This window comes from Trachinotus anak, unplaced genomic scaffold (genome assembly GCF_046630095.1).
Source record: "Trachinotus anak isolate AG129_WGS33_773 ecotype Australia unplaced genomic scaffold, CSIRO_AGI_Tana_v1 ptg000019l, whole genome shotgun sequence".
Taxonomy (NCBI): Eukaryota; Metazoa; Chordata; class Actinopteri; order Carangiformes; family Carangidae; genus Trachinotus; species Trachinotus anak.
Window position 1 is genome coordinate 4344564 of NW_027273870.1, and position 27261 is coordinate 4371824.

A 27261-nucleotide genomic window follows, 5' to 3' on the forward strand; every position below is an offset into this window, starting at 1 on the left:
CCCCTTTCCTGTCTGTTAATCACTCTCCCTCCCTTATTTGTTTTCTCACTCCATCATCCCTCTCACTGATCCGTCCATCCATCCATCCATCTGTTCTCCAGGTGTAACAACAGGACTCAGTGTGTGGTGGTCGCAGGGGTCGACGTGTTCCCAGACCCCTGTCCTGGAACATACAAGTACCTGGAGATCCAGTACGAGTGTGTCCCTTACAGTGAGTATGCATATATACATATATGCATATACATATATAAGCACACATAAACACGCACATACATACATATACACTCAAACGGGATTATACAAAAACATGTGTATGTGCATGCAAAACAGAAATTTAACCAATTTTTGTCGAGCTACATTTTAGGTGTGTGTGTGTGTGTGTGTGTGTGTGTGTGTGTTTTTTTTTTTTTTTTTTGTTCTTGTAACCTCTGATGTCGACTGTTTCCCTGAGAGATTGATCGGTAGAAAAGTTTTTTTTTTTCTCAGGGAGTTTTTGTGTGTGTGTGTGTGTGTGTGTGTGTGCGTGTGTGTGTGTGTGTGTGTGTGTGTGTAAAATACAGAAAGAAAGTTGGATGGAAAAAGTACAGAGAGAGAAACTGTAGGACATTTGCATACTGTATGTCTTCTGTGTGTGTGTATGGATGCGAGCGTGTGCGTTTGCACTTGCGCGTGCATGCGTGTGTGTTTTCTTTTCCAGATTCACGCCACAGGAGTTGCTCTCTTTTCTCCACAGGAGCCTGATTGAGGGAAGGAGAGATCAGGGGAGGTGGAGGGAGGGAAAGGGGGGAGGATGGGGCGGTAGGGGAGGAGAGGAGAGAAGAGGAGTATGCTGGGTCTCTTTTGTGCTTCTTCTTTCTTTTATGTAAATTATAATGTTTGTGGTGAGAATGAGTTCCAAAGTCTTTATTTGTGCAATTCTTTCTTTCTTTCTTTCTTTCTTTCTTTCTTTCTTTCTTTCTTTCTATTTTTTCTTTCTCTGCTTGCTTGCTTTCTCTCTTTCCTTTCTCTCTTGCTTGCTTTCTTGCTTTTCTTTACTTCCCTTCTTTCACCCTCTGACTTCTCTTTCTTTCTCTCCCTCTTTTTTTTCCTATGCTTGAGTAGAAGTGGACCAAAAAGGTAAAGACAATATATTGTAGCATCTTGATCTCTCCTTACCCCCGACCCCTCTCTTTCCTCTCCTTCTCTTCCTCTCTCCTACCATTTCTCTCTTCCTCTTACCCTAGGACGTTGTTTCGTAGTCATGCTGGATGTTGCCCCCCTTTTTTCATTTCCTACTCGGTTCTTTTTTTTCCCCATTTTATCCATCTCTTGTTGTATGGAAACCCGTCCTTTTATCCAATTTTATCCAGGTTCTGCACCTAGTCTCTCTTATTCTCGTCTCTCTTTCTCTCTCTCTCCAGTTTCTTCCTCTCTTGCTCCTGGTCGATCTCTCTGTCTCTTGTTTCTCTCCCTCGGTCTCACTGCACACACAAACATAAACATGATCTTCTTTTTACCCTCTCTCTGCTCTATTTCCTGTTTACACACAAGCACGCTTTCTTCCTTTCCTTCTCTCTCTCTCTCTCTCTGTCTTTCTTTCTTTCTCTCTCTGTCTCTCTCTCTCTCTCTCTGTCTTTCGTCCTTTCTTTCTTTCTGTCTTTCTTCTTGTCCACTCATCCTCCTCATGCTTATTTTCCCTTTTCTTCCCTTATAGGAAGAGCCCCTTATTTATCTTCATAGGAAAAATAAGACCAAACGTGTGTGATTGTGTATCCGTCTGGATGTGTGCTTACCAAGCACTGCTTATGTGTGTGAGTGTGTGTGCATGCCTATTTGCATGCCAGTGTGAGACTGTACAGTATACATATGTGTCCATTCAGTTATTGACATGTGGGTGGACCAATTGTTGTGCTCGGTGTAACTAACTTGCCCTCTCATTCACTTCAAGGCAAAATTTAGCCCCGCCTTCTGCGTCCCTGATTCTACCTCACACTCTTCACTCTTTTTGCACTAACCCACACACACACACACACACATGCAATCACACACAAAGCACATAAATACACCTTTCATTGCAGTGTCCCTGTTGTATTACTCACCACACACACACTAACAGTGTGTGAATACACTTTTACGTCTCTTCTGTTGCTTGCCTCTCAAGATCAGCACAGGTGTTTTAAATCCCTCTCTCTTTTTCTCTTCATTCTTTTTTCTTAATCTCGCCGCACCAACTGCATCTAACTCAATCCATTTTTCATGCATCAATCAATTTTCTACCTGCACCTGCCTCCACTACCGTTCCACTCTTTTCTCACGTCCCTCCCTGCTCTTCTTTTCCCTCCCTCTTTCTCGTCCTTCTTACATCCTGCCACCCTTCCTAACTCCCGTCTTCCAGTTTTCGTATGTCCTGGCTCACTGCTCAGCATCCAGCCGGCCTCCTCGCTTCTGGAGGCGGAGCATCAGTCAGGCGCGTGGTGTAAGGACCCGTTGCAAGCTGGTGACAGGCTGTACGTCATGCCATGGACACCGTATAGGACAGAGGTGCTGTACGAGTACGCCTCCTGGGATGACTACCGCCAAAACAGAATCACCACCACCTATAAGTGAGTAATGTGTGCGTGTATCGCTGAAGCAGTTGATTAGTTGATAAGTTACTTTTGGGTTTTGGACCCAGGCAAACCTTTGGTCCTGGAAACTCATGATAACTACTGTAGTTTATATAATCAGTGGTGGAGTCTGTCATTCCCTGGTGTCAAACAGTGTGCACATCCACAAGGGATTTACAGGAAACTATGCAGCTGCCTGCCCCCTGGGAATAACCGAGTCATTTCTAATGGAACTCTGGGACTTGTATTATTAAACCACTCTTACCGTTACCATCAGTATCCATAGGTGTTGCTAATTCAACCAGGACTGATATCTTAAAGATTAAAAGAGAAAGAAAGAGAGCGAGAGAAAAAAACATCCCTAGGTAACAGACAGTGTGGGTGTGGTTTGACTAGATGGGACATACAGTGGCCTGGATACATGAGTAAACTGCCATCGGATTATGATTATGATCGGATTATGATTGGTAAATCCTGATTGGTGCACAGTGACATCGCCTTTTTCTAACTGAGACCCATCCGCTTCAAACAGCACAGACAAAACACAAGTTCAGAAATTTCTAAAAACAATTCCCAAAAACGGAAAGTTTGTAAAGTAACAACAGCTGTTTTAACTTTGGAGGAATAAAGAAAATGTTGTGTTCATGTAGGATACCATCACTCAAAATGAGAAGATGATTGTGAAAATTAGTTTCCAGGGCCTTTAACTCTGTTTTCTCAATCAATAGTATCAATAACATCCTGTATGTCCTCCTAGGTTGCCTAGCCGTGTGGACGGTACAGGCTTTGTGGTGTATGACGGTGCCGTGTTTTACAACAAGGAGCGGACACGCAATCTGGTCAAGTATGACCTGCGGACTCGCATAAAGAGCGGCGAGGCAGTGGTGGTCAATGCCAACTACCATGACACCTCGCCTTACCGCTGGGGAGGGAAGTCAGACATCGATCTGGCAGTGGACGAGAACGGCCTTTGGGTGATCTACTCTACTGAAGCAAATAATGGACGCATTGTGGTCAGCCAGGTAGGCGGAACGATAGCAGATCAACGATTAGAAAAGAGGGGAAAAAGAAGAGTTTTGAAAATACCTCTGTTCTCTCACCTCTTATGTCTTCTCTCTTCCCTTTTGCAGGTGAACCCGTACACCTTGCGCTTTGAGGGTACGTGGGCCACAGGCTTTGACAAACGCGGGGCGAGCAACGCCTTCATGGCCTGTGGCGTGCTCTATGCCGTTCGCTCCGTCTTCCAGGATGACGAAGGGCAGGCGGAAGGCCGGGCTGGCAGCGACATGGTGGTTTATGCCTACGACACCAGCCGTGGACAGGAGCTGCCCGTTCAGATACCATTCCCCAACCCTTACCAGTACATCTCCTCCATAGACTACAACCCCAGAGACAACCAGCTATACGTGTGGAATAACTATTACGTGCTGAGATACCCGCTACAGTTCACTCCACCTCCGCCCACTAAAGGTTTGCAGGACAAGTGCAGATGTCTACTTTGACATATGTGATGAGTCCAGAGAATTACCTGTGTTTTTGTCCCTCCAGGTCCCCTCTCCTCCCTGATGACGACCGTCCGCTCCTACACAGCTACTGTCGCGTTGACCCCAGTGCGGCCGTCAGCCTCTCACCCAATTGGCGTCATCAATCGGGGGCCCTTTGACCAACGGCCAATCACAGCCATGGTCCCCCTGACTCCGCGCCCTCCTCTGCGTGTCCCCATGGCTCCCGGGGGTCCCGGTCAGGTGGGCGGATGTGAGGGTCGGGTAGCACGAGGCGTGCAGTGGCCCCCTACCCTCAAGGGAGAGACAGTGGAGAGGCCCTGCCCTAAAGGGTCACTAGGTAGGTGTGGCACTTGTGAGTGTGTGTGTGTGTGTGTGTGTGTAATTTTCATGTGTGTTTCTGTATCTCGTTTCCCTTTGAAATGTAGTCGGGTGTCCTCTCTTTGAACTTGCCTTCAGATGAGATGCAGGAAGAAATAGAGAGGTTATTGTGTTTAGAGGAGGTGGGTTCATCAACTCTTCCTCACACTGTGCAGCTGTCTTCCTCAGCCCAGTGCTCCGAGGAGAAGCTGTTACACAATCATGCTTGACCTCAGTTGAGAACAGGGGTGATGATTACACTGGAGCACTATGTAATCATAAAAATTGTGTTTATAACTGAAAACAGGTGAAGCTGTAACTTGCACGTAATTTGCAGAACTGGTTTGTACCAGAGGCTTTAGTTCTGCTTTTCATTAAATATCTTGTAAACAAATTCGAATTTTTTTAATGTATCCAACATTGAAACAGATCAGGTACACTATACACTCAACCGGCAGAGTATTAAAGCACGACTTCTGCTCTGCTGAGTTTTTTTAGCCTCTTTTAGCCCACAGTTTTGTTTTGACAGTATATTTACTGTGATTCAGTCACTGCCTACCAAACAGCAAACAGCCCAAGTTTAAGAAGAAAATTAAACAAGCTAAATAAGCTGAAGCTAATGAGAAAACAAGAGCTGATGAAGGCCGAAACAAAGGTAAATGGAGAGTGAACATTGTCCTTACATTCATCAGGTGGACACAAACACGACTCCAAACGAATGCTAATGTTGCTCTGTGTTTCCTGGATGTGTTTTTTTGCTAACACTTTAACTAACATTATGAAATGCTAATATGTTCAAGGCATGTAGTTGTTTGCCTTAGTATGGTTCTTCTACCTCCAAGTGGCAAAAAAATATAATAATGAACCTTCACATTATTTTTTATGAAAAGCAAAGGCAAAAATCAAACACTATTATTAGTATCCATAAATGAACTCCTAAAGACACAAATAAAAATAATAAAAATTGAATAATAATAGTTCTTCTAAACTACACACTTGATTCATATCTGTTACCAAAAAAATATCCATATTGTTGTAGGGTTAAATGGGGGGAAAATAAGTGTAAGGAGAAACAGAAGTCACAAACCACCTGAGGTCCTGTAAAACATCATCCCGTCTGTCTCTGCAGGTATAGCCTCCTATCAGTGCATGTCGTCTCCAGTGGGTTGGAGCTCCAGAGGGCCTGACCTTTCCAACTGCACCTCTCCCTGGGTCAGCCAAATTGCACAGAAGGTTAGTCTCAAACAAACACACACAAATATGCACACACACACTCACACACACACACGCACATGCTGTGCAAATGCCCTAAAACCAGTCGGCAAGCAGTTCTCTCTTAAATGTTAAAACATTTGACATTATAAACACCCCCCCCTCACTCTAGATTAAAAGCGGAGAGAACGCAGCCAACATCGCTGGGGAGTTGGTCAACCTGACCCGGGGGCGGATCTATGCTGGTGATGTCAGCATGTCTGTCAAGCTAATTGAACAGCTATTGGACATCCTGGATTCCCAGCTGCAGGCCTTGAGACCAGCCAATAAAGAGTCTGCAGCACGCAATTACAACAAGGTAAATTGTTCCCGTCGTCAGTGTGGATGTGTACTTGACCTTTCCTGGAAATGGAAGCGGAAATGTCAGTGATGATAATTCTAACAATAATTGTCTGGTTCATTTCTTCTTTTCAGCTGCAGAAGAGGGAACGCACATGCAGAGCTTATGTTCAGGTAAACTATGGATAGACAAACAGACGGACAGACGGACAGATAGATAGATAGATAGATAGATAGATAGATAGATTTATTGACTCACTGATTCATTGATTCGTTGATTGTCTGGCTTTCTCTATGTCAGGCCGTCGTTCAGACAGTTGATAATCTGTTGGGTCCTGAGGCTCTGGTGTCCTGGGCTGATATGAGCAGTGTTGACCAATCACGCTCTGCATCACTGCTGTTGGACGCAGTAGAGAAAGGAGCATTTCTGTTGGCTAACAACCTCTATGAAGGCCGTTTCAGTGACAGGGCACCAAATGTTGGTACGTGGTCTTTTTGTTTTCTAGTCTTTTTTTTTTTTTTGCATTACATATTTTGAGATTCACCAACTCATCCAGACTTTTGTGTATGTCTGTTCCTGCGTGTGCACAGATCTGGAGGTGTATGTGCTAAATACAGAGGCAGACATACAGGACCTGACGTTCCCTCACTCCTACGACAGTGACAGCATCTTGCAGATATCAGCACTTGCTCTGCAACAGTACAGCAACAACGGTCTGTGGCACACAATGAAACTAATCAACATTCTAATATTCTCCACAGCATAGTAGAAAATGGATAGGACCAGTGATGGATTGTGGAAGTAATACTAGTTCTTCTCCATGTATCAAGTTTATTAAATGTATTATAAATGTCTAGATGTCTTATTTTGAATGTAGAAAATGTTGTCCCCCTCTTCACTGTGTCGCCCTCTCTTCTTTGGTTTTCCTCTGCAGGCCAGGTGAAGCTGGTCCTCTCTCTCTATAAGAACTTGGGCTCCTTCCTGACCACACAGAACTCTACTATGCGGCTCGGACTGGGGCTGAGCCAGGGGTCAGAGGTCAGGCGTAAGAGCCTGGTGGTCAACTCTCATGTGATCTCCGCCTCTGTGCACAGAGGATCCAACAGGGTGTACCTCTCCGAGCCAGTGATCTTCACTCTCAGGCACCTGCAGGTGTGTTTGCAGATCTGTTTACCAGAAAATGAATATCAGGAATGAGCAAATTTGCTAACATCGTGTATAATCTGGTCGCTGAGCGTTTTGGTGTGGTTGTCTCTCCAGCTGGAGAACCACTTCGGCCCCAACTGCTCTTTCTGGAACGCATCCGGAGTGTCTGGGAGCGGCAGGTGGTCTACACAGGGCTGCCGCCTGTTACACACCAACAACACACACACTACCTGCGCCTGCAACCACCTGTCCAGCTATGCTGTGCTCATGACGTATCAGCAACCTGCTGTAAGTTACACACACCACAAAAACACCATGTAACTGTGTGAAATTCACCTTCCTGGCAGAGAGAAAGCTGATTTAAGTTTTTGAGTGTTAAGTTAATGAGTTAAGTTTTTTTTTTTTTTTTGATTTGACTTTCTGTGAACCTTCTCTCAGCACTGAAAACAGTTTTTTTCTGTGCATTTTGTACCTGAGTTTCTGCGTCGTGTATTATTGCTGCTAATGCTTCCTTTTGAAACATTCAGGTGCCAAACTCTTACTTTGTAAATCTACCTCCATCTTCACACTCTAAAGTTCCCCATACTTATGCACTCATTTGCTGTGGCGCAGTGGGACTTCACCCCCACTACAAAATGCTGCTTGAAAAGAGAGAGAGGGAGTGAAAAACGCTGCCGGGTATTTTGTCCTGCCAGAAAAATGAGTGAAGTGTGTCTCTGTAAGATGTTCACTTTGTTGAGTGTGATTTTATTCATTTGACACAAAAAACACACAATCAGAAACACAAAAAGTCTATAACACAACCACAAAATACATCCACATATGCTCATAAACCTGCATTAACACACTCTCCTACATTCATATGTATATTCTTTATGATCAGATTAAAAAAAACAAAATAAAAAACATCTGTCTAAACCTCTTCTTTCCGTCATCAGTTTGGGGTCGGTGTAGAAGAGCTCCTGGTCTATGTGGTGTCTTGGGTTGGCATCTCCGTAGCACTGGTGTGTTTGGCCACCTGCCTTACAACCCTGTGCTGCCAGGGGGCACCTTGGCACACAGACCACAGCACCATCCACTGCAACCTGTGGGCCAACCTGCTCATCACTGAACTACTCTTCCTTGTCGGTGCCAACAAGACACAATATACAGTGAGTACAATATATAATAACAACATAATAACAAGAATAACAATGTATAATATCAAGATAATATCGCAATATCACAAAGGAGTTTATAGGCTTTGTAAAGTAGCATTTTGGAGCCTGCAGTGTTGTGTTAAGTGTTTACATAAATTATAGATTTTTTTCTTTGTTCCCATTCATTGTCAGTTGTTATTTCACTCTTCCTTTAAACACATTTACAGGTTGTGTGCTCCATCATTGCCGGCTTGCTGCACTTCTCGCTGCTCTCAGTGTTTTGCTGGTTGTGTCTGGAGGGGGTGGAACTGTACCTGCTGCAGCGGGAAGTGTTTGAGGGACGTAACTCCAGAAGGAAGTATTTCTACCTGTGTGGCTACTCTATTCCTGGACTGGTGGTGGCTGTGTCTGCAGCTATAGACTTCAGAGGCTACGGCTCAAAGACAGCGTAAGTTGACTAATGTGTGTGTGTGTGTGTGTTTGTGTGCACATTTTTGTATGGGGACAGTTACTACAGCTCCCAGACTGACTGTTATTTTGGAGGTTCTTATTTTCCTGTGATTTGTTTGTGTGTTTCTATGTGTGTGTGTGTGTAGATGTTGGCTACGAACAGACAATTACTTTATTTGGAGTTTCCTTGGACCTGTTGCTGTCGTCATAACGGTGAGAGTTCATGCTCACACAGACTTTTCATAAATCTGCTATTGAATCACCAGCATGTAATAACATTATGATGAGTGATTATAAATGAATGAATATTGAACTGTGTTTGGTATTTATCCTTTTGGCCTCAGTTGAACCTCGTTGTCTTGGTGATGACCTTACATAAGATGCACAGCACTGCTGCTTTGAAGCCAGACTCCAGTCGCCATGACAACCTGAGGTTAGTATAGTGCCTCATGCTGATCTTTTGTGGTGATTATGTGTAGAGCTCATTGCGTCTCAGTCACTTTGTCTCCAGTGATAGCAAAACAGAGTAAAGCTAAATTATAACCATAATAGACCCTACAACTAACAACTTGTTTTCCCTACTTCCCTACCTGTTGCATGACATTTTCAATTTTAATATTTTATTTAATAACTTTTGTAATTTGTGCATGATGCTGTACAGTGGACCAAAACCAAAAAAAAAAAAAAAAGAAATGAAAGAAAACAATAAAAAGGAGTTTAAATGAATGTTTCTTGAACTGGAGTCTGTTATGTATGAGGAAGCTGGTCCACTTAGAGATTAGTATTTAATTAAAAAGTTTCAAGTCAAGTAGAGCTTTTGGAAAGCCTAAGTGAAATTCACTGCAGCAGTTTCAATGGCTCTGTGAACTATGCAGTCTCTGCATCCTTTTGAGTAAGAAAAGGTTGAACCTTAACAAGGTTAAGCAAATATTTATACAGCAAGGCTGTACAAATGGAAAATAGAGGAAATAACTTGCACTCAGGAAAGGATAAAAGGAAAGCTAGGGTGGGTGTAAGTAATGTCACTTAGTCTGTCTGCATCCTCTTTTATTCACTTTCTTCAGTTTTTACTTTAACACAAGAGAGCTTGCTGACGGGGGCATGCAAGAAGATTTGAGTGTGTAAACTTTGACATCAATTACATGCACTGAGCTCTTCAGCTGCTGTGTGAAATAGTTTAACAGGTGAATATGACACACAAGAACTCTCTGATGGATTTGGTTAAGTGAACCCTTCTTGAACTAGTTTGCCCGATTGAAAATGAAATGTTCGTGTCCTCGTCCTCCGGTGTCTCCAGGGCATGGGCGGTGGGTTCCCTGACGCTGCTCTTCCTGCAGAGCGTCACATGGTCCTCAGGCCTGATGTTCCTGTCTGCGCCGTCTCTCCTCCTGGCTTATCTCTTCTCCTCCCTCAACACCGCCCAGGGCCTCCTCATCACCATACTGCACTGCAGCCTCGCCAGGAAGGTCAGGCTATGTGTGGGTGTTATTATGTACCTGCACGTGTCTCTCTGTCCGCCAACATGCATGATTTAACTAATACGTCTCATGTTTGAATATGTGTGTAGGGCCAGAAGGACTATGGCCGATGCCTGCGTCTCTCGCAGTGCTGTGCAACTTCCTCTTCCAGCTCTCCGGACTCTGTGAAGGGTTCTGCTCTGCGGTCCAACAGCCGGTACACCAGCAGCCAGAGTCGGAGAGCCACTGCTAACAGACAGGTACAATACAATTCAATGCACCTGTCTGGGTCTTTGTCTCTCTGTCTAAGTCAGATTTGACCTTGTTTGAAATTTTTCTGTTCCAGAGTCGCATCAGGAGGATGTGGAACGACACTGTTCGCAGACAGACTGAATCGTCCTTCATCGCTGCAGACGTGAACAACACTCCTACTCTTAACCGAGGTGAAGATCTTTTTTTATTTTATTTTTTTATTTGCCTTTTAAATCTCACCGTTGTCCCCTCTGTGGGTGAAAAATGTGACATTTATTTTTTCTCCCTCTCCATCGTCAGCTCCTTTGGGGAACCATTTCCTTACTAATCCAGTGTTGCAGACTCATGCTGGAGCCTCTCCTTATGACACGATGCTGGCCCAGGGATACAATCAACCTTTCACTTCCACAGGTACCTCTCATTACTGCTTCCTGTGATTCTTCCTCTGTACTTCTGTTTCTATTTTTATCACTTTTCTTACTCACTCTCCTCCTTTAGGTTCATTTCTTTTACTGTCTTTATACAGTAGCTTGCAAAACTCTTAGACCCCACTGAAAATGTCTTTTAAGCCTGTTAACTATGTATGTAGGAAAAGACATATTTGATAAACCACTAGTGGGGGTAATAATATCAGACAGACTATTATCATTTTCCTAAGTGGTCTAAGTATTTTGCACAGTATGGTTTGTCACTTTTCAGTATGAATATTTGGAATTTAAATCTCAAATGATTTTTGTGGCCATTCTGATTTTAGTTTTTGAGTTTGAATTGTTTGTCTTTTAAATGTTTTTTGACACTTTCCCTCTCTGTCTCTCTGTCTTAACGTGGATCAGTAGGAACCTTCAGAAACAAGCAGAGTACGAGCTCCTTTATTGTGCTCACTTGAATCATTGAGCGCCACTTCCTTGTGCACTGTGGTTCAATTCATAGACTATCTGTGCAATATTTGCACACAGTAACTGTCCATAGACCATGAAGACATAATATACATCTCCTCCATGTGGCCACACGCCGAACATTTCATAATACTGTTAATATTCAAATCTTGATAAAGCCGCACCTTCAGTAGGCACAGGAACACTAAACTCTGCTCATTCATTCACACTTTCATCCATGTCCATCTCAACATGTAAATCTTAAACAGTGTCCCTGTCCTCCTGTAATTGGCATCCTCCTGTTTCTCCTAACAGAGGGTGGTGGGTCCCAGAGCCAGGAGTCCTGTGGGTTGGACAGCGTGTGTCTCAACGGAGGCTACACCCCCAACACCTTCACTCTGCATGGTCTGGGGACAACGCCCGGGTCCCGAGCTGGAGTGGTGGGCAGCACCGACCTTCTGAGGGAGGGAGGAGTTGGGATTGGAGGGGATGACATCTCTCCAGCCCTCCTCACCCCCCACGGGGCCACAGATCTGGGCGGCAGCACCGGAATGCGCCGTAACCTGTCTGATGCAGCAGCGCTGGAGAAGATGATCATCTCAGAGCTGGTGCAGAGCAACCTGAGGCCCTCGGTCCCCATGCCTGTTCCTCCTGAGCGCTACGGAAGCCTGGCGAGGCCTCACCACCACGACAGGGCGGCTCTCACTCACACTGCCACGCTAACCCGACACACGCAGCCACCCCAAGAGGGCTGGGCGGCCAGCATGCAGCCAAGCACACGCCACAACGCACAAGAGGGCTGGGCGCATACGAGGCACCACACACAAGACGCTGAGACACTTTCCTCCACACGTGGACAAGAACACGCCACGACGCCACGCTTACAAGATAGCTGGTCACACGCACGTGTTTCTGGAGATTCTGAGTCCCGGGAGCTGCTTAAAGACGGGGACAGGTCGCAGCTGCAAGGCACTCTGGGTCGCCGCGGGCTCCAGGACAGGCAGCAAGCACGTCCCCCTGATGTTCAGGCTCGGCCCTACTCCACCCTCAGCCGCACCCCTGGAACTCTGGCCCGCCACCGCAGCACAGTGGAGTCGAGCGCAGGGACGGACAGAGACAGAGAGCGGGAGAGAGACCGGGAGCGTTACCGGGACAGGCCCCTCCCGCCTCCTCCTCCTCCTCCCCCACAGGATTCTGAGCCCCTGTACAAGGCTTTGGAAGAGCCGCTGCTGATGAAGCAGAGGGAGGCAGGTGTAGAGACATGGAGAGGCGGCCAGGACAGAGAGAAGGACGAGACGTTTCTCTTAAAAAGGGACGGAATGATGGACGAATGGAGGGGAGGAGCCGAGAGAGGGAGAGAGGAGTCTTTTAACTCTCAGAAGAGAGATGGAGAGATGGATGAGTGGAGAGGTGGCATGGAAAGAGGGAGGGAGGAATCTCATCTGTTGGAGAAGAGGGATGGAAGGATGGAGGTGTGGCGAGGAGGAGCGGAGGCAGAGCAGGAAGAGACTTTCATTACCCAGAAGAAAGATTTTGGGATTGACGGATGGAGAGGCGGGATGGAGAGAGAGAAGGAAGAAACCTTGTTTTTAAAAGACAGAGATGGATGGAGAGCAGGGGTGGAACGAGAGAATGAGAAACAGAAGGATAGAGCACTGGACGTGTGGAGAGGAGGGATCGATATAGACAGGGATGAATCTTTCCTGTTTGAGAGCAAAGATGGAGGTCTAGAGGGGCGGAAAAGAGGGAAAGATAGAGGGTCTCTTCGGTATCATGGCGAACGAGAGGATTCCGACAGCTTTGCTCTGCCTTTGACCCCTGATCTTGACCTTGACCCTGACTCCTCACCAATCTACGCCAGAGATTCAAACCCCTCCCCGCTCTACCCCGGGGACCGAAGCTCGCCGCCACTCAGCATCTTTCCCCGAAGCTCTCCCCCGACAAATATATTTGCTCCACGAGACACCAACTCGCCTCCCAACAACCTCTACTCCCGACACTCCCCCCAGGTTTACAGCCGAAGCAGCTCCCCCCCTCGCTTCTACACTCGCACGTCCCCTCCGACCCTCTCCTACCCCGACAGCAGCCCTGAAGGGCCAGAAGAGGTCAGCCCTCCTGGCCAGCCCCAGCGGCCCGCACTGGAACTGCCCTACAGCCTGGGCCGCCCACCGCTGGGCCCACGGCCCAATCACCTGCAGACCTTCTACCAGCCGCCGCCGCTGGCATCCAATGGAGAGGCAGCGTACACAGCAGAGCCCACCTCTGAGGGAGACGACGGACAGATGCAGCGGGTGACGAGCCTGTGACTAGGGCGGTGGTGATCGGGGCATAGAAACCAAGGAGGAGAAGGAAGATGGTGATAATAACAACAAATGATGATGATCAGACTGATGGAAATGATGATGCATATGATGATAAAGAGGATAACGATGAGGGATGAAGAAGGTAATGATGATGATACTGACAGTGATGGCTCCTCCCTGCTTCTATCTCCTGATCACCACGAGACTTCCCCCTTTCCATGTTTTGTTACTTTTCTATGACTGTGATCCATTTCTAACTCTTCCTCCTCCTCTTCCTCACCCTCTCCCCTTTTTCCTGAAACCCTGCTGTGTCTTCCCGTCTCATCAGTGCTTATCCTTATTGGCCCACCATCTAAGTTTCTATTGGTTCATTGGCTGGGTGTTGCCCCTCCCTGTAGCAAGCAAACAGTGTGTCAAAGAAGCACTTGTGTGTTGCCAAAAAATCCTTTCAAAGAACATGTGCATGACTTTATAGTGGCTTTACAAGGCTACATACTGTAGGAGGAAAGTGCTGAAGTGTATGTGAGCGTACATGCGAGTGTGTGTCTAGCTTGATGAGCATGCGTGTGCGAAAGGCCGTGTGTGTGTGAGCAAGAGAGAGTGCGTGTGCGTGTGTATATACATCATTCTTGTATAATTAATGTATCACAGTGAAGCATTTTATCAATATCAATTGGGGGTCTTCTTACACACATCGCCTCCTTCTGATTTTGAACTCTTGACCAATCGCATTTCACATCAAGACCAAAAGCTCCGCCCCCTCCTCCCACTTCCACTTGCCACTAACTGTTGGTGATGAGACTCGTTGCCATGGAGTTTGTCATAGCAACAGAACTCTTGACTCCAGAGCCAGAGATCATATAAAACCTCAGAACTTTTCTGCAACCCCCAGAGATCCTTGTACATATTGACCTGAAGTGTTCTGATTGTCTTGTATTGCTATTGAAGTTCAAGTAAACATGTGAAATAAATGTTTTCGTCTTTCTGTTTGTGTGGATGAATAGAGAGATGGAGGCTTTCAGAAAAAGGAGAAAGATATCAACAGCAGAAAAGGAGGAGAAGGTGATGAGGTAAACAGCAGCTAGAATGATTAGAAACCAGGCTATTTACATTCATCAGCTGAGGTACTTCAATACTATACCACAAACTGCACATACTGTGTGTGTATATATATTTCATAGAACAGTCATGGAACTAAACATATCCTGAATTATTGAAACTATGGTTAATAAATAATTAGGAGTTGAACTGCAGTTGTGTGAAAAATGATACCCTGAAAAATTCAAATTACTGGTAATAAATATGAGAGAAAGCCCTTTGCATTCTTGAGATATTTACTTAAAGCTGCACTAATTAATACTGATGCATGGAAAATACAGTAGGTCAAATGACGTATGTGTAATATGAAAGATGTCAGTAATAATGACAAGCCCACACAAAGTAATCATCTGACTGCAGTTTCCCCGCAGCTCTACTGAGCATTTTAGATTCTTTCAGCTCATCAGTTCTGGTTTCACTGCCTGCAGCTTTCAATTTTGGGTTTTGTCTCATTGCTCTCGTCTTCCTTAGTTTCCAGCTGCCATATGCATTTTCACCAAAAAGCTGATAAACCCACTGTACACTACCATATAATATGTTTTGAACTTATTTATTTATTTATTGTCAAAATGACTACGCAGTTTTACTCTTTTAGAAAAAAGTCACAAACTGAACTTAAAGAGACATGTATTTTAAAAAAAAATCACCTTCTTTAATGATGTGTGTGCTCGTGGACTAGTAAGTAGCCTAACAACATACATATTATTATAAATAAGACTTAGAAACTAGTAGCATATGTAACCTATTCCTCCAATATGTATTATATTCTATAGACATTCTCATAGTCATTCTCTCATCAGTAAACTACATATGTGACATACTGCACACAGATGGACGGACACATTCTACCACATCTAAATGGTACAACACATTAGGAAAATGAGTCGCTTGCTTGCTTACTTGTGCTTTCTTCAACATCAATACATTCACTGTGTTTATGTAACAAACAAACAAAAAAAAACAGCTACAAAATATGTTACATGTATAAAATATATCACATTCTACATAACAAATCAGTCCAAAGTGGTAATTAATAATACTAACATGGAAATCAAAAAGTGCTTTTACAGTATTGTTTGAGTTGTACAAAAGCTGTATATATTTACAGGTGTTGTATAGAGTGGTAGTGGTTGCTGTGTTTTCAGTCTCAGCTCACAGGTAAGTATCACATGTGAAGTTAAGGTCAGTCACAAGGACAAAAGGTCACGCTCTCAGACTGCTTACATAACACACCAGCCGAGCAGCTGGTATAGTTTTCAGCTCCCTTCCTCTTTCCCACAGTTCATATGTCCTCTCCTTAGAGCCACATACAAGATCTCATAAACGCTACTCTTTCTCTTTCTGTCCTACTCTCTGTCTGAATACTGAGGTATGTGGTTTGACTTCACAGGAAATGGTCTCACATTCTTCAAATCTCTTGTCTATCCAAGCCAGACTACAGGCAGGGGTTGGTGGAGGTCAGGTTTTAGCAGACAGTATGGTGGGGTGACAAGGGCGTGTCCAGGGTCTCAGTTGGAGAAAGATCTGAACTGGAGCTTTTAAACATGGATGAGATATGGAAGGCCTGCAAACACAGAGAAAAGAAGACATGCCCACATTAGGATTTTAACAGACTTTGACTATGGACACACACTGATGAAAAAAAAAAACCAAGCAGGTCAGGAATACTGACCACCCAGTAAGCAGTAAGGGCTCCCTGTACGTAGCCTGTTAGCACATCGGAAGGGTGGTGCCGGTAGTCTGAGATGCGGGTCAGACCTGTGTAGACTGCCAACAAAACCAGGAAGAACTGCAGCGCCGGCCTCAGCAGCCGAGCCCCACGCCACGTCAACCGCGCCTGCAGGTAAAACTGCATCACAAAAACAAAAAACGTTATTTAGAGCATAAAACGACATGGTCACAATAACATCCTTTATTCACAGTTTTCTCTGTCTTTACAAGTGCATTTCACCATTTATTTGCAAAGCATCCCCTTGTTTCCTGACGTCCTGCTGTTTTAATTCACTGTTTTTACTATTTACTCAGCACTCCATATTTACCTGCAGTTTTTCCTGCGCTCTGCTGCCATGAGTCTAGTTTTTTTAACACAAACACTGTCCTCACTCACTAATGAATTAGAATCTGTGGCAAGTACGGTATTCAAATATTGGTTAAATGTAGTTAAATATGAATTCAGACAGAAATGTGACAAATTAAAGGAAAAAAAAAAGAGGGAACATTGTTTAACAGGCGAAGAAATGATGTAATTCACATGCTATAGCTTTCACAGCCCAGTCCGATAGAAGGGAATCATGGTGCTGTCTAACACCAACACATTACACAGCATGATTCACCACATCGCCAGAGCACCAACTGAGGGAATACGTTTTGTTCACCCCTCCAGCAACATCCAGAGAATTTGAGAATCTCTGATGAGGGAACTGAGACTGCCTTGGAGGCTTTCTACATCTCACTACATTGGTTTTAATTTGACTTTGTCACCCATCTGTATCTCTCTTTTTTTCCCTCCACACTGCTGAGATCCACTGTGTCTCATACACAGTAAGCAGCGCACGGATGCAGCTTCTAACGACTCAAGTTGTGATGAAAGTGAAGATGAACAATCTTGTCATTGCTTATTGGTTAATCAATAAGCCTTTCTCCTCCTCTCACTAATTGTGGTAGAGCACCATAGTAACATGAGGAAGTTGGATGCTGGGGAGAGTAATGACAGACGGGCAAGCCAAGATCGCACACACACGCACACACAAATGCCCGCACACACACACACACACACACACACACACACACATATACTAATGCACTAATATGTACTGTAGAATGCACACATTCACATATGCAGGCGCTTGCATCCACAAACGCAGGCTTTCATAAACACATATATATATGCAGAAGCTCACACACACACACACACACACACACACACACACACACACACACTGACACAATAGAGGAGAGCAGTGAGGCGGTGAGGCGAGGTCACACTCCTCCCACAGCAGAACAAAGCTGTCTCTGTTTGTCCCATTTCTCCATTCAATCCTTCTCTTTCTCCCTCTCCTCTTTCCATCTCTCGCGTTTTGCTGCTAACTGGACTGATGATGGGTCCGTGTTTCATTCATTCTCTCTTTGCATTTTATACAGAGATAGTAATTGGAAATTGGAGAGACATTACATTGGGTTTGCCAGTGTTTGTGCGTATGTGTGTGTGTGTAAGAAAGAAAATGTGTGAAAGAGAGAGCAATAGACGGATAGAGATACTCACTGCTAAATAGAGCATTGTGTACATGGCAAAGGAGGCATGGCCAGAGAAGAAGGACTTCCTACGAAAATGGAGAAGTATTCAGAATCACACAGAACAAAAGTACAATCCATAACAAGCATGCATAAAAACACACACACACACACACACACACACACACACACCTGGCCTCCTCCTCTAACCGATGGTCAGGCTGGCGGCAGCTCACTGTTGCAACATAGCTTCCCGGCGTGCAGTTGAGCGATGCGTAGGTGACACCACACACAGACAGGAAGTGTGGCCGCAGCCGGCCCACGCTCAGCTTGGCCATGTTGGTCAGTGATTGGCCGACACAACAGCCGAACAGGAAGCAGCCCAGCTCTTTGTACAGACAGGACACATACAGGTTCCTCACGAAGGCCTTGGAGCTGACACCTCGGAAACGGACCCTGTAACATTCCCCAAGGGCGATCTGGGGGTGAACACATAAACGTCATATTACATTCTCCTCGTCCTCCTCCTCACGAGCTGGAACACGGTGTACGATGAGTAATAGACAGACTACTCTGACAAGGAGGATGAATACTCACCGTGAGGCCGGTGATGATGATGCCACCAGCGATGAGTAATTCATCTGGTATGGCCTCTTGGTGCAGATAAGGATAGGTGATGCTGGGGTCCCCGCACATAAAGCCCCTTCTGTAAGGGCTCACCGCCTTCAGCTCACACGCGAAGAAAGGGATGGAGGCTGCGCAGGAGGAGGAAGAGGGAGAGGGAGATGAAAGGAATTAGATGAAGAAAGATATGATCTGATATTACAACAATCCCCAGCGGGAGTACAGATATTCCTCTTTGTGATGAGATACTGGAGAAGAAGCGTGGGAGGAGAAAAGAGGAGGAAAACTGGAGGTTTGAAATGGGGTGATGGAGAAGAACTGGACAGTTCTTGCCTGAAAGAGCCACTGGCAGGGGACACTTAGCCTTGTTTTCATTGAACAAAAGAAGCATGTTACCTAAAATATACTGCCTTAAACCAGCAAAAGCATGACAGGTTTATCTGATCAAATAGGTAAAGGAGAGTAAGAGAAACTCTGTGCTATGGACACAGTTCAGCTGGTACCAAAAAAGCATAGATATAATGTCTTTGATTCATCCATGTCACACAAGAGACTCACTAAGTATCTCCTTATTCCTGAATAAAAGTAATAAGGTCTAAAACAAAACTAAAGAAAGTGGGTAAATTTAAGTCTATAATAAAACTGACAGGAAAGATGACATGGGGGGATTGAGGTCGAGGAAAGGGGGGGGGGGGGGGGGGGGGGGGGCAAATGAGGAGCAGTTTTACAACAACATAAGGGTGGGAACCCAGAATTTTCTCTTGAGAACCTAAGTAGTTTGACAACTATTAGGAATGTGAGGGTCACAACACTGCTCCAGCGGGACCAAAGAAGCCCAAGCAACTGCAGAAAGCTCCTATTTCCTGACTGAATACAGACTGAATCCATTGAGACTGGAAACAGAGGAGTAAAGAAGGCAGAGCAGAGTTTGAACTGCGCATGTGTGTGTGTGTGTGTGTGTGTGTGTTTGGTGTGTGTGAGTGCATTTCTGTTGATGAGGAGAGAAAGGGGAGCTGTTTGTGACTCCAGTTCAACTCTTTCCTACAAAACAAAGAGCAAATGCCGCAGCAGTCCAGGGCCAGAACCAGCCTCACACTGTCTCTGTTTGTCTCTGGATGTCCTTCCATCTCTCTCTCTCTCTCTCTCTCTCACTCACTCTCTCTCTCTCTCTCTGTCCTGCATGCCTGCACACACACACACTGTAGAGAGAGGGCTGGGACAGAGAGAGACAGACAGACAGACAGAGAAAGAGAGATTTCTCACAGGGGCCCCTCTCTTCTGCACATTGTCCAATCTGTTGTTAATACATACTACCTCTCCATCCAGCCTTTTCCAATTAGCCAGCATTACATAACCACCCTCCTGTCATATATAGGGAACATGAGAGGGAGGGTCAACAATCACACACACACACACACACACACGTACACATACACACACACGCACACACACAGAGTACTCATGGATCGTGCATTTATTTATTTATACCAAATACGATTCCCCCTGGCCTGACTCTACCCTGAGAACTGGAGGTTGTCATGGAAACTGTAGAAATCCCTGGGCAATGCACGAGCCAGCTGGCACGGGGAGCTCGAGAACGCGCATGAGTGGAAAAAACATGGCCAGAGATACATGTTGATGAAGAAAGTGAGGACTTAGAACTTTTGTTCTTTTTTTTCCCTCCCCTTGTCCTTTTTCAGTCTATTCTTTCGTTCCGTCTCTTCACAAACCTGGAGTGAATTTGCTGCATGATATTCTGCAGGCCCAGGTCTGGTCAGCGTAAACAAACAGACTGTCTTTGTTGACTAAATAAAAAAAGGATGGAAACAAAGCGGAACAGAACTAAACATGGTAGAAGTTAACCCTCACCACAGTTATCCTGAACAGGAAGGAATAACAAGAATGTAGATGATTCCACCTGTGGTAGACACAGCTAGGAACCAATGGTAAGCCTTGGCCTACTATAGCCCATGTAAAAATATGTAATTAAATGTCGATTAGCCTGGAAATTATTCTCCCAAATAATTTTCAGATTATTATTTTTTTGATGCCAATAGGTTTAAAAGTTCAGTATGAATACCTTCTCGGCAAATCAGTAGGCTACTATTTGCATAGCCTGCATGCACATACATAATCACATAACTTATGCGTGGATGGACAAAATAACTGAAAGACCTGTTAATATAATACATTCCAGTGCAAACAATAGCCTAACACTGACCACAGAGTTGTACGAGAAGCATTATAAACTTACAGATATGTTGTAGTACTAATGGCACTGCTATTTTTTGTAGTGTATGACATTGTACAGGTGTTTGTAAATGTTGTATTCTGTCCAGGTCCACTACACCAATAAAACAGTTATATTCAACAATTAAAATAACAGATCTTAACTATTTTTGTTATAGGTTACATGTTATATGTATTCAGTTTGCATTTAAGTCCGTGTCATGATCCACTGCCTTTGGCTGAGGTATGTATAATATCTTGATATTTACCAAGGAAGAGGCACAGGAGGTCTAAGCAGACCAGAAGTTTTCTTTTGGATAAAGCCGGTCCAGTTATCTCTATGAGTTTCTTCCCAGCGCCGTTCTCCATCCCCATCCCCGCGGCTGCGCCCAGGCTGCTCTTGTTGTCCGTCAGTTTGAGCTGGAGGTCCGCGCTGGAGACGACCACACCGGGGCTCTGCGGCCCAAATGTATCCAACATGACGACTGGCACGGAGTGAGAAAACTTGTTGGCATCAGTAACTTGGGAGCGCCCCTGAACTACTCATGCAGAGCTGCAGGGAGAGTGGAAGCAAATCCGCAAGATGCCAGAGTATTTAATATGCTCCCAGCAGCACTTGTTGCTCAGCTGTCAGAGTAATGTGTCTTTTTTACGCATCTTTAATGTCATCACAGAGTCTGCGGGGCTCGTCCCGACTCGTCGCAGGATGCCCGTCACCTGAAAGATATGCGCTGCGGTGGGGCGGAAAAACTCCAGACTAGTTGCGAAACAGGCACTCGGGGATATGATCTCCCCCCCCCCCAGTACAATGTGATCAAGTGCAAACAATTTCCCCGCAACTTAGATGAGAGAAAGACCATCAAATGAGGATGGTGAATGTCTGGGAGGAGGGATTTCTCCATCACTCTGATTCACCGTTCACCTCTATGAATTAATTAATTTATTTTTTGTTAGACTCAAGTTACTCTCCAGGAAACACTTAAATAGCCTCAACCTCACTCATAGTGCAGCTCGAGAATTAGACATTAAAACACAGAGAACTGACCTGACTCTTTCCTTGACTTTTTGAATCACATATCAATAACTGATTGCTGCTCTTTTACGCTGGATGCCAGTAAAAAGTGGGGAAAATGTGAACTTCAAAGGATTGGCCTATTTTTCACTTAGTCTGAGCCATTAGGACTGTACACAATATCTAGTATTGTGTAATAAACACATTTACTAGTGATTCATACGTCTTTTATGAATCAATATTTAATCTTTCTATTTGGTAATCATATCATGAGTTACAGGCTAGCTTTGCTCATCCATTAATAAATGCTTAGTTGTGTGTATTTATTAGGTGCAGGGGTGGACAGTAACTAAGTACATTTACTTGAGTACTGTACTTAAGTATATTTTTTGAGTATGTGTACTTTATTTGAGTATTTTTTTGTTTTGTTTTTGTTTGGGTTTTGGTTTTTCCATGTTGGAAATTTTAGAAATAAAGAAAGTTTCCTTTCGTTTTAAATGTTTGCTGTGTTTATCACTTCATCACTGCCTAAAAAAAACGACAACGGCTCATTTTGTTGATTCAGTGGTATTTTAATGGCCATTGTGATAATCTTTGTATCATAAAAATGGCCATAAAAACACAATTGATTCAACAAAAGCACAGCCATCGACACACCATATGGTCTATGAGACAGTCTGAAGTGCTGTTGTTTCTTGGCAAGATTAAGCTTTCCTAAACAAATATGGAAACTTTTGAGGAATTCATCTGTGTGTGGTTGTGCCTGATAGTGTTTGTAAGGTTTGTACACGTGTGGTCAGTTTCATTAGGGAACAAAAGTTAAGGGTTTTTCTGCACTGCAGGAGCATATGACCTTCTACAAACTGTCATAGTTGTAATGATAAATTTCTCATTTTCTCTGCTTCTTCTTATACAAGCTGTCTGTTCAAAAGTTTATCCAGAATTGGGATATATTTTCTTTAAGTTGGACAGCAAATGTTTTTAGGAAAGTGATGAAGTTTGGTTGTAGTAAACAGAGCGAACACAAAGGAATTTCTTTTTTTCTCTAAAACTTCAAACGTGAACTAAGATGAGGCCGCGCTGCTCTGGTGAAGAATCTGCCTCATCTTTATCTAACGTAGCCGTCGTGAGCACACTGCCAGGTTCAAACTGAGCTGTTCAAAAATACAGCAGCACGTGACTGACAGTGTAGGAGTTGGCTGTGATGGCTTTTTCTCCTGTGATAAACACGCCATATGGTCTATGACATTTTCAAAAATAAAGGAAAATTCATTCTGCTGACTAAAAGCTCCGCTTCAAGGTAAGAGCACTTCATAGAAATGTGGTGGAGTCAAAAGCACAATATTCATCTTTTAAGTGTAGTGGAGTAAAAGCCATAAGCTTCAAAAAATAAATAAATGAATACTCACGTAAAGTACACCCTCGAAAAGTATACCGTACAGTACTCAAGTAGACAGTACAGTACTTCGTTGCTGTCCACCCCTGTCCATACCCTGGGTTGCATTACTGGACTATTTCAGACTGCTGAAATAGTCAGGAAATAATAAAGAAACAAATTACAAATTGTTTTTGCTGTTTTCGTCATTACTCCGTGTTATTTCATGATTATTTTACCATTACGTGATATTTTTGTGTGTCCCCCTGAAAAAAGGTAGAGCATTCTGCTAGAGATGAGACATTTGTCTATGAACAAAATAAACCAGAAGCAGCAGGTTTTTATCATTTTGACAAGGATGGGGCATAATGGAGGGAGCTGTGGCCCTATATCCTGCAGGGGATGGAGAGAATTACTGTAAGTACTACCACCTTGTTGTGATACCTTGTATTTTGGACCTTGTGTCAGTTTTTGGAAATCTCTTTACACAAACTGACGCTGGGTTATGGCCTCGTCAAATAATCCCAACTTTTTTCCTCTGTGTCTTTCTTTTCGTTTCTCTTGATGATTCTCTTTCATTTCTCTTGATGTTTATGTGTTTTCATTAACAATATGGTAAATGAGAAACCCTCGTTTCCTGGTGTAGTAGCCCAGCGGAAAAAAAAAAAAAGAAAGAGAATGAGTGTATGGAAAGGTGTTGTAATTGTAATTGTAATAGCTCTATAATAAGAATGGGGAAGTGTATGTGTTTGCACTTGTTTTGACTGAAATTGCAGTTGCAGAAGAGCTTTTAGGATAAATGAGCTCTCTGCTGTAGAGGGCAGTAGAGGGAGTTTATTTTAATTTGTCTCTTCTGCTGATGGTTGGCAATTTTTGTTTTCATTTCTGCATGTAGGAAAACAGAAATAGTGAGAGAGAGAGAGCAAGAGAGAGAGAGAGAGAGAAAGAGGACTTGAAGTTTTACAAATGTGAAGTGAAAACAGAGACAGCAACTTCCCTATCAGAAAACCCAGCACATCATGATAGTCAAAAAGGCCAGTATGTAATCCTTACCACAGAAAATCCACCTATGGGTATGAACTTTGTGTGTGTGTGTGTGTGTGTGTGTGTGTGTGTGTGTGTGTGTGTGTGTGTGTGTGTATTTATGTACAAAGACATAGTGACGACCAAATTAAGTATTTTCCTAACAGAGTGAGGACACTTTGGCCAGTTCTCACTTTATGTCACACCTTCAAATGACTGTTTGAGGGTTAAGACTTGGTTTCAGAGGTCGAGTTAGAATAAGGTTAAGGTTTGGGTTAAGGTAAGGGGCTAGGGAATGCATTATGTCAACAAGTGTCCTCACAAAGATATAAGTACAAGTATGTTTGTGTGTGTGTGTGTGTGTGTGTGTGTGTGTGTGTGTGTGTGTGTGTGCACGTGCGCAAGCTTGGCTTTCCTGTCATATTTTAATTATAGTTTAGAGGTTTTGATTATAGCTTTAGCAGTTACAAGCTTTTAAAAGGGTGATGTTTCAATTCAACTTTTCTCTGGTATTTCATCACTTTCAGTAAGGGAGACATTCCTCCATATGACACATTGCAGCACTGTGCTGACTAATGCTGTATGTCACTTCCTCTGATGAAAGCTGAAAAAGCAGAGGTCTGTGAATACGCTTGAATTCTTTTACCATCCAGTTTGATCGTCGGCAGTCCATACTTATATACATCTGTAATCTATCCCACAGTCTGAAGTGCTGTTGTTTCTTGGCAAGATTAAGCTTTCCTAAACGAATGTGGAAACTTTTGAGGAATTCATCTGTGCGTGGTTGTGCCTGATAGTGTTTATAAGGTTTGTACACGTGTGGTCAGTTTCATTAAGGAACAAAAGTTAAGGGATTTTCTGCACTGCAGGAGCATATGACCTTCTACAAACTGTCATAGTTGTAATGATAAATTTCTCATTTTCTCTGTTTCATGCTGACTTCCCCATCTCTGTCAATCACTCCCACACAGAAACAGTCCCTGTATTTTTTCCCATCATACCCTTTTCTCAGTTGTCATTCCTCATGATATTTTAATTACTGGAGCACTTTGTAATACGCACAGCATGAGGTTAGATGATGTCATATGTGTACAGGAAATGTGGCAGAAGATGTCAAATTTACCTGTGCATCACAGACATTGTCTCAGTGGGCCTTTCAGACCTGCTATAGCAAAGGTTACTGACCCATGCAGCCCACGCTCGCTAAGAAGATTAATAAAATCCCCCTGCAAAAGAAGCACACAAGGGAAAAATATGGCAGAAACCACAGGAGAATAAATTGAAAGCGAGTTCTCATATGTGATTTGTATTAGTAACTAGCTGGGAGGATGTGCGGTTTGATGGACAGTGTCAGGGCAAGTAATCTGGTGGAGAATCAGGGTAACCTCCTGCCAAATTGCTAAATATGTAGAGTCAGATTGAAGACTGGAGTTGGTTGATGACTATAGTCAGAAAAGAAGTTTTTTGTTAAATTAAGTGAATTAAAAGGTAGCCCACACCAAAACTTTTCCAGCGTAATGGAATCAAACTATAAATGCCATACCTCAAAAGCGGTATGATGTCAGCACCAGTAACTCTGTGTAGTAGAGTCTTTGGGAATCATCTCTGTCATCACAACAATTACTTCCTGATGAATTAGAAAAATTGCAACAACAATAATGTTTTGTTTGGGAATGTAAGTGTGGTTATTGCCACTTTTCATTACTGCCCATAAAAATATTTTTGCAATGACTTGCGATGGTTTTGCAATGCTTTACAGCAGCATTACAGCACTGGTTCCTGAAAGCATTTGTTATTACATTAAGATGTCTATAATTATCACAGAATTGAGATGTGTCAATCAGCTGTTCAGCAATAATGTGTCACATTTTATTTTACAACCAGTCCACATATACAGGTGGAGCTAAAATGTACAGAGTACAGTGTTTTGGCAGTTTATTAGGTGCATCTAGCTAAAATGAGGTAGAGTCTAATACAACTGAATGTAGTTTGTGGTGCTGTTGAGGTGTATTGTGTTAAAGAAAGGGGTGTTTCCCTTATTAAGTTTATCGTCATTGAAATAAGGAGGCGGGTATCATTAGTTGTTCCAAATAAAATGCTAGCTAAGTGTATTCTACACACGTACTGTTCTGTGGATTTTTACAGTATTTTTATAATGTTGCTGTCATCCACCACAGGTTTAGCTTGTACAAATAACCAGTCTAAATAAATCTTTGACCCTTTGTCAGTGCTCGTAACGTCTTGTCTCATGTTGATCTTAATATAACTGTCCACTTCCCTTTCAGTAACAACCACAAACATTCCCTTAACATTTCTCCCTTTAGCAAACTGTGTGGCTCTGATCAGCTGGTTGTGTTTTGATCAGCACGGAGCATGATGACATCAAATCCCAGTGTAAACTCTCAGAGCTTTATGGATCACCACCTGATCAGGAGGAAAGGCCCTTGCCAGTAATTACACTAGTTGCACTTTAACACTTTTGATCAATCATGACCTATCATACAGTAAAAATAACCAAAACCCAAAAGTTACATTGGTGCATCAGTTCTGCTCACCTGTAAAAAACTTTTTGCACATCTCTGAATTTACAGCTCAACAGCCATGCTAGCAGCTCTGCAAAGCTATATTTAGGCACAGCAGCAGAGCTTTGAGCTAAATGCTAATGTCAATATGTGAACATGCTCACAATAACAATCATGCTGATGTTTAGCAGCATGTTAGCATGCTACCATTTGCTAATGTACAAAAGTACAGCTGAGGCTGATGGGAAGGTTGTTAGTTTCGCAGGTATTTGGTCATAAACCAAACCAGAAGTATTTAAGAATTCACATTTTGTGCTGATGGAGAGACATTAAGGGATTACCAACATTATTGATTATTAATTACTGGTCCAAATTTCATCCCTGAAAGACATTTCAATCAAAGCTACAAATATAAATATTTCAGTCTTGATCAAAGTGGACATCCGACCAACTTAACCATCCATAGACTCATGCTGCTAGTGTGGCTAACAGGTGTCACCACTGCCTCTATCCTCATCATGATTTA

The 27261-nt window shown here is 43.6% G+C and overlaps 2 protein-coding genes across 2 annotated transcripts in view; one reads left to right on the forward strand and one right to left on the reverse strand.

Annotated features, from left to right (window-relative positions):
* LOC139636450 (adhesion G protein-coupled receptor L1-like) overlaps window positions 1-14592 on the forward strand; it is a 28496-nt gene extending 13904 nt beyond the window's left edge. The window contains exons 4-25 of the mRNA XM_071504539.1: window positions 102-211; window positions 2375-2582; window positions 3343-3607; window positions 3716-4055; window positions 4134-4427; window positions 5577-5680; window positions 5832-6017; window positions 6134-6172; window positions 6300-6480; window positions 6590-6712; window positions 6934-7151; window positions 7260-7433; window positions 8084-8296; window positions 8512-8732; window positions 8881-8947; window positions 9079-9167; window positions 10032-10200; window positions 10302-10451; window positions 10538-10634; window positions 10744-10854; window positions 11277-11300; window positions 11634-14592. Coding sequence (XP_071360640.1) covers window positions 102-211; window positions 2375-2582; window positions 3343-3607; window positions 3716-4055; window positions 4134-4427; window positions 5577-5680; window positions 5832-6017; window positions 6134-6172; window positions 6300-6480; window positions 6590-6712; window positions 6934-7151; window positions 7260-7433; window positions 8084-8296; window positions 8512-8732; window positions 8881-8947; window positions 9079-9167; window positions 10032-10200; window positions 10302-10451; window positions 10538-10634; window positions 10744-10854; window positions 11277-11300; window positions 11634-13624 — 5374 coding nt within the window. The 3' untranslated portion in view covers window positions 13625-14592. The remainder of the gene's footprint in view (window positions 1-101; window positions 212-2374; window positions 2583-3342; window positions 3608-3715; window positions 4056-4133; window positions 4428-5576; window positions 5681-5831; window positions 6018-6133; window positions 6173-6299; window positions 6481-6589; window positions 6713-6933; window positions 7152-7259; window positions 7434-8083; window positions 8297-8511; window positions 8733-8880; window positions 8948-9078; window positions 9168-10031; window positions 10201-10301; window positions 10452-10537; window positions 10635-10743; window positions 10855-11276; window positions 11301-11633) is intronic.
* A 661-nt stretch (window positions 14593-15253) lies between these two features.
* On the reverse strand, window positions 15254-21533 carry LOC139636856 (phospholipid phosphatase 3-like). The gene is made up of 6 exons (XM_071505227.1): window positions 21073-21533; window positions 18548-18705; window positions 18143-18429; window positions 17982-18039; window positions 16392-16568; window positions 15254-16283 (listed from the first exon to the last, which is right to left on the reverse strand). Exons 1-6 carry the CDS (start codon window positions 21281-21283, stop codon window positions 16185-16187), a joined length of 990 nt encoding a protein of 329 aa, XP_071361328.1. The 5' UTR covers window positions 21284-21533; the 3' UTR covers window positions 15254-16184.
* Between the last annotated feature and the right edge of the window lie 5728 nt (window positions 21534-27261).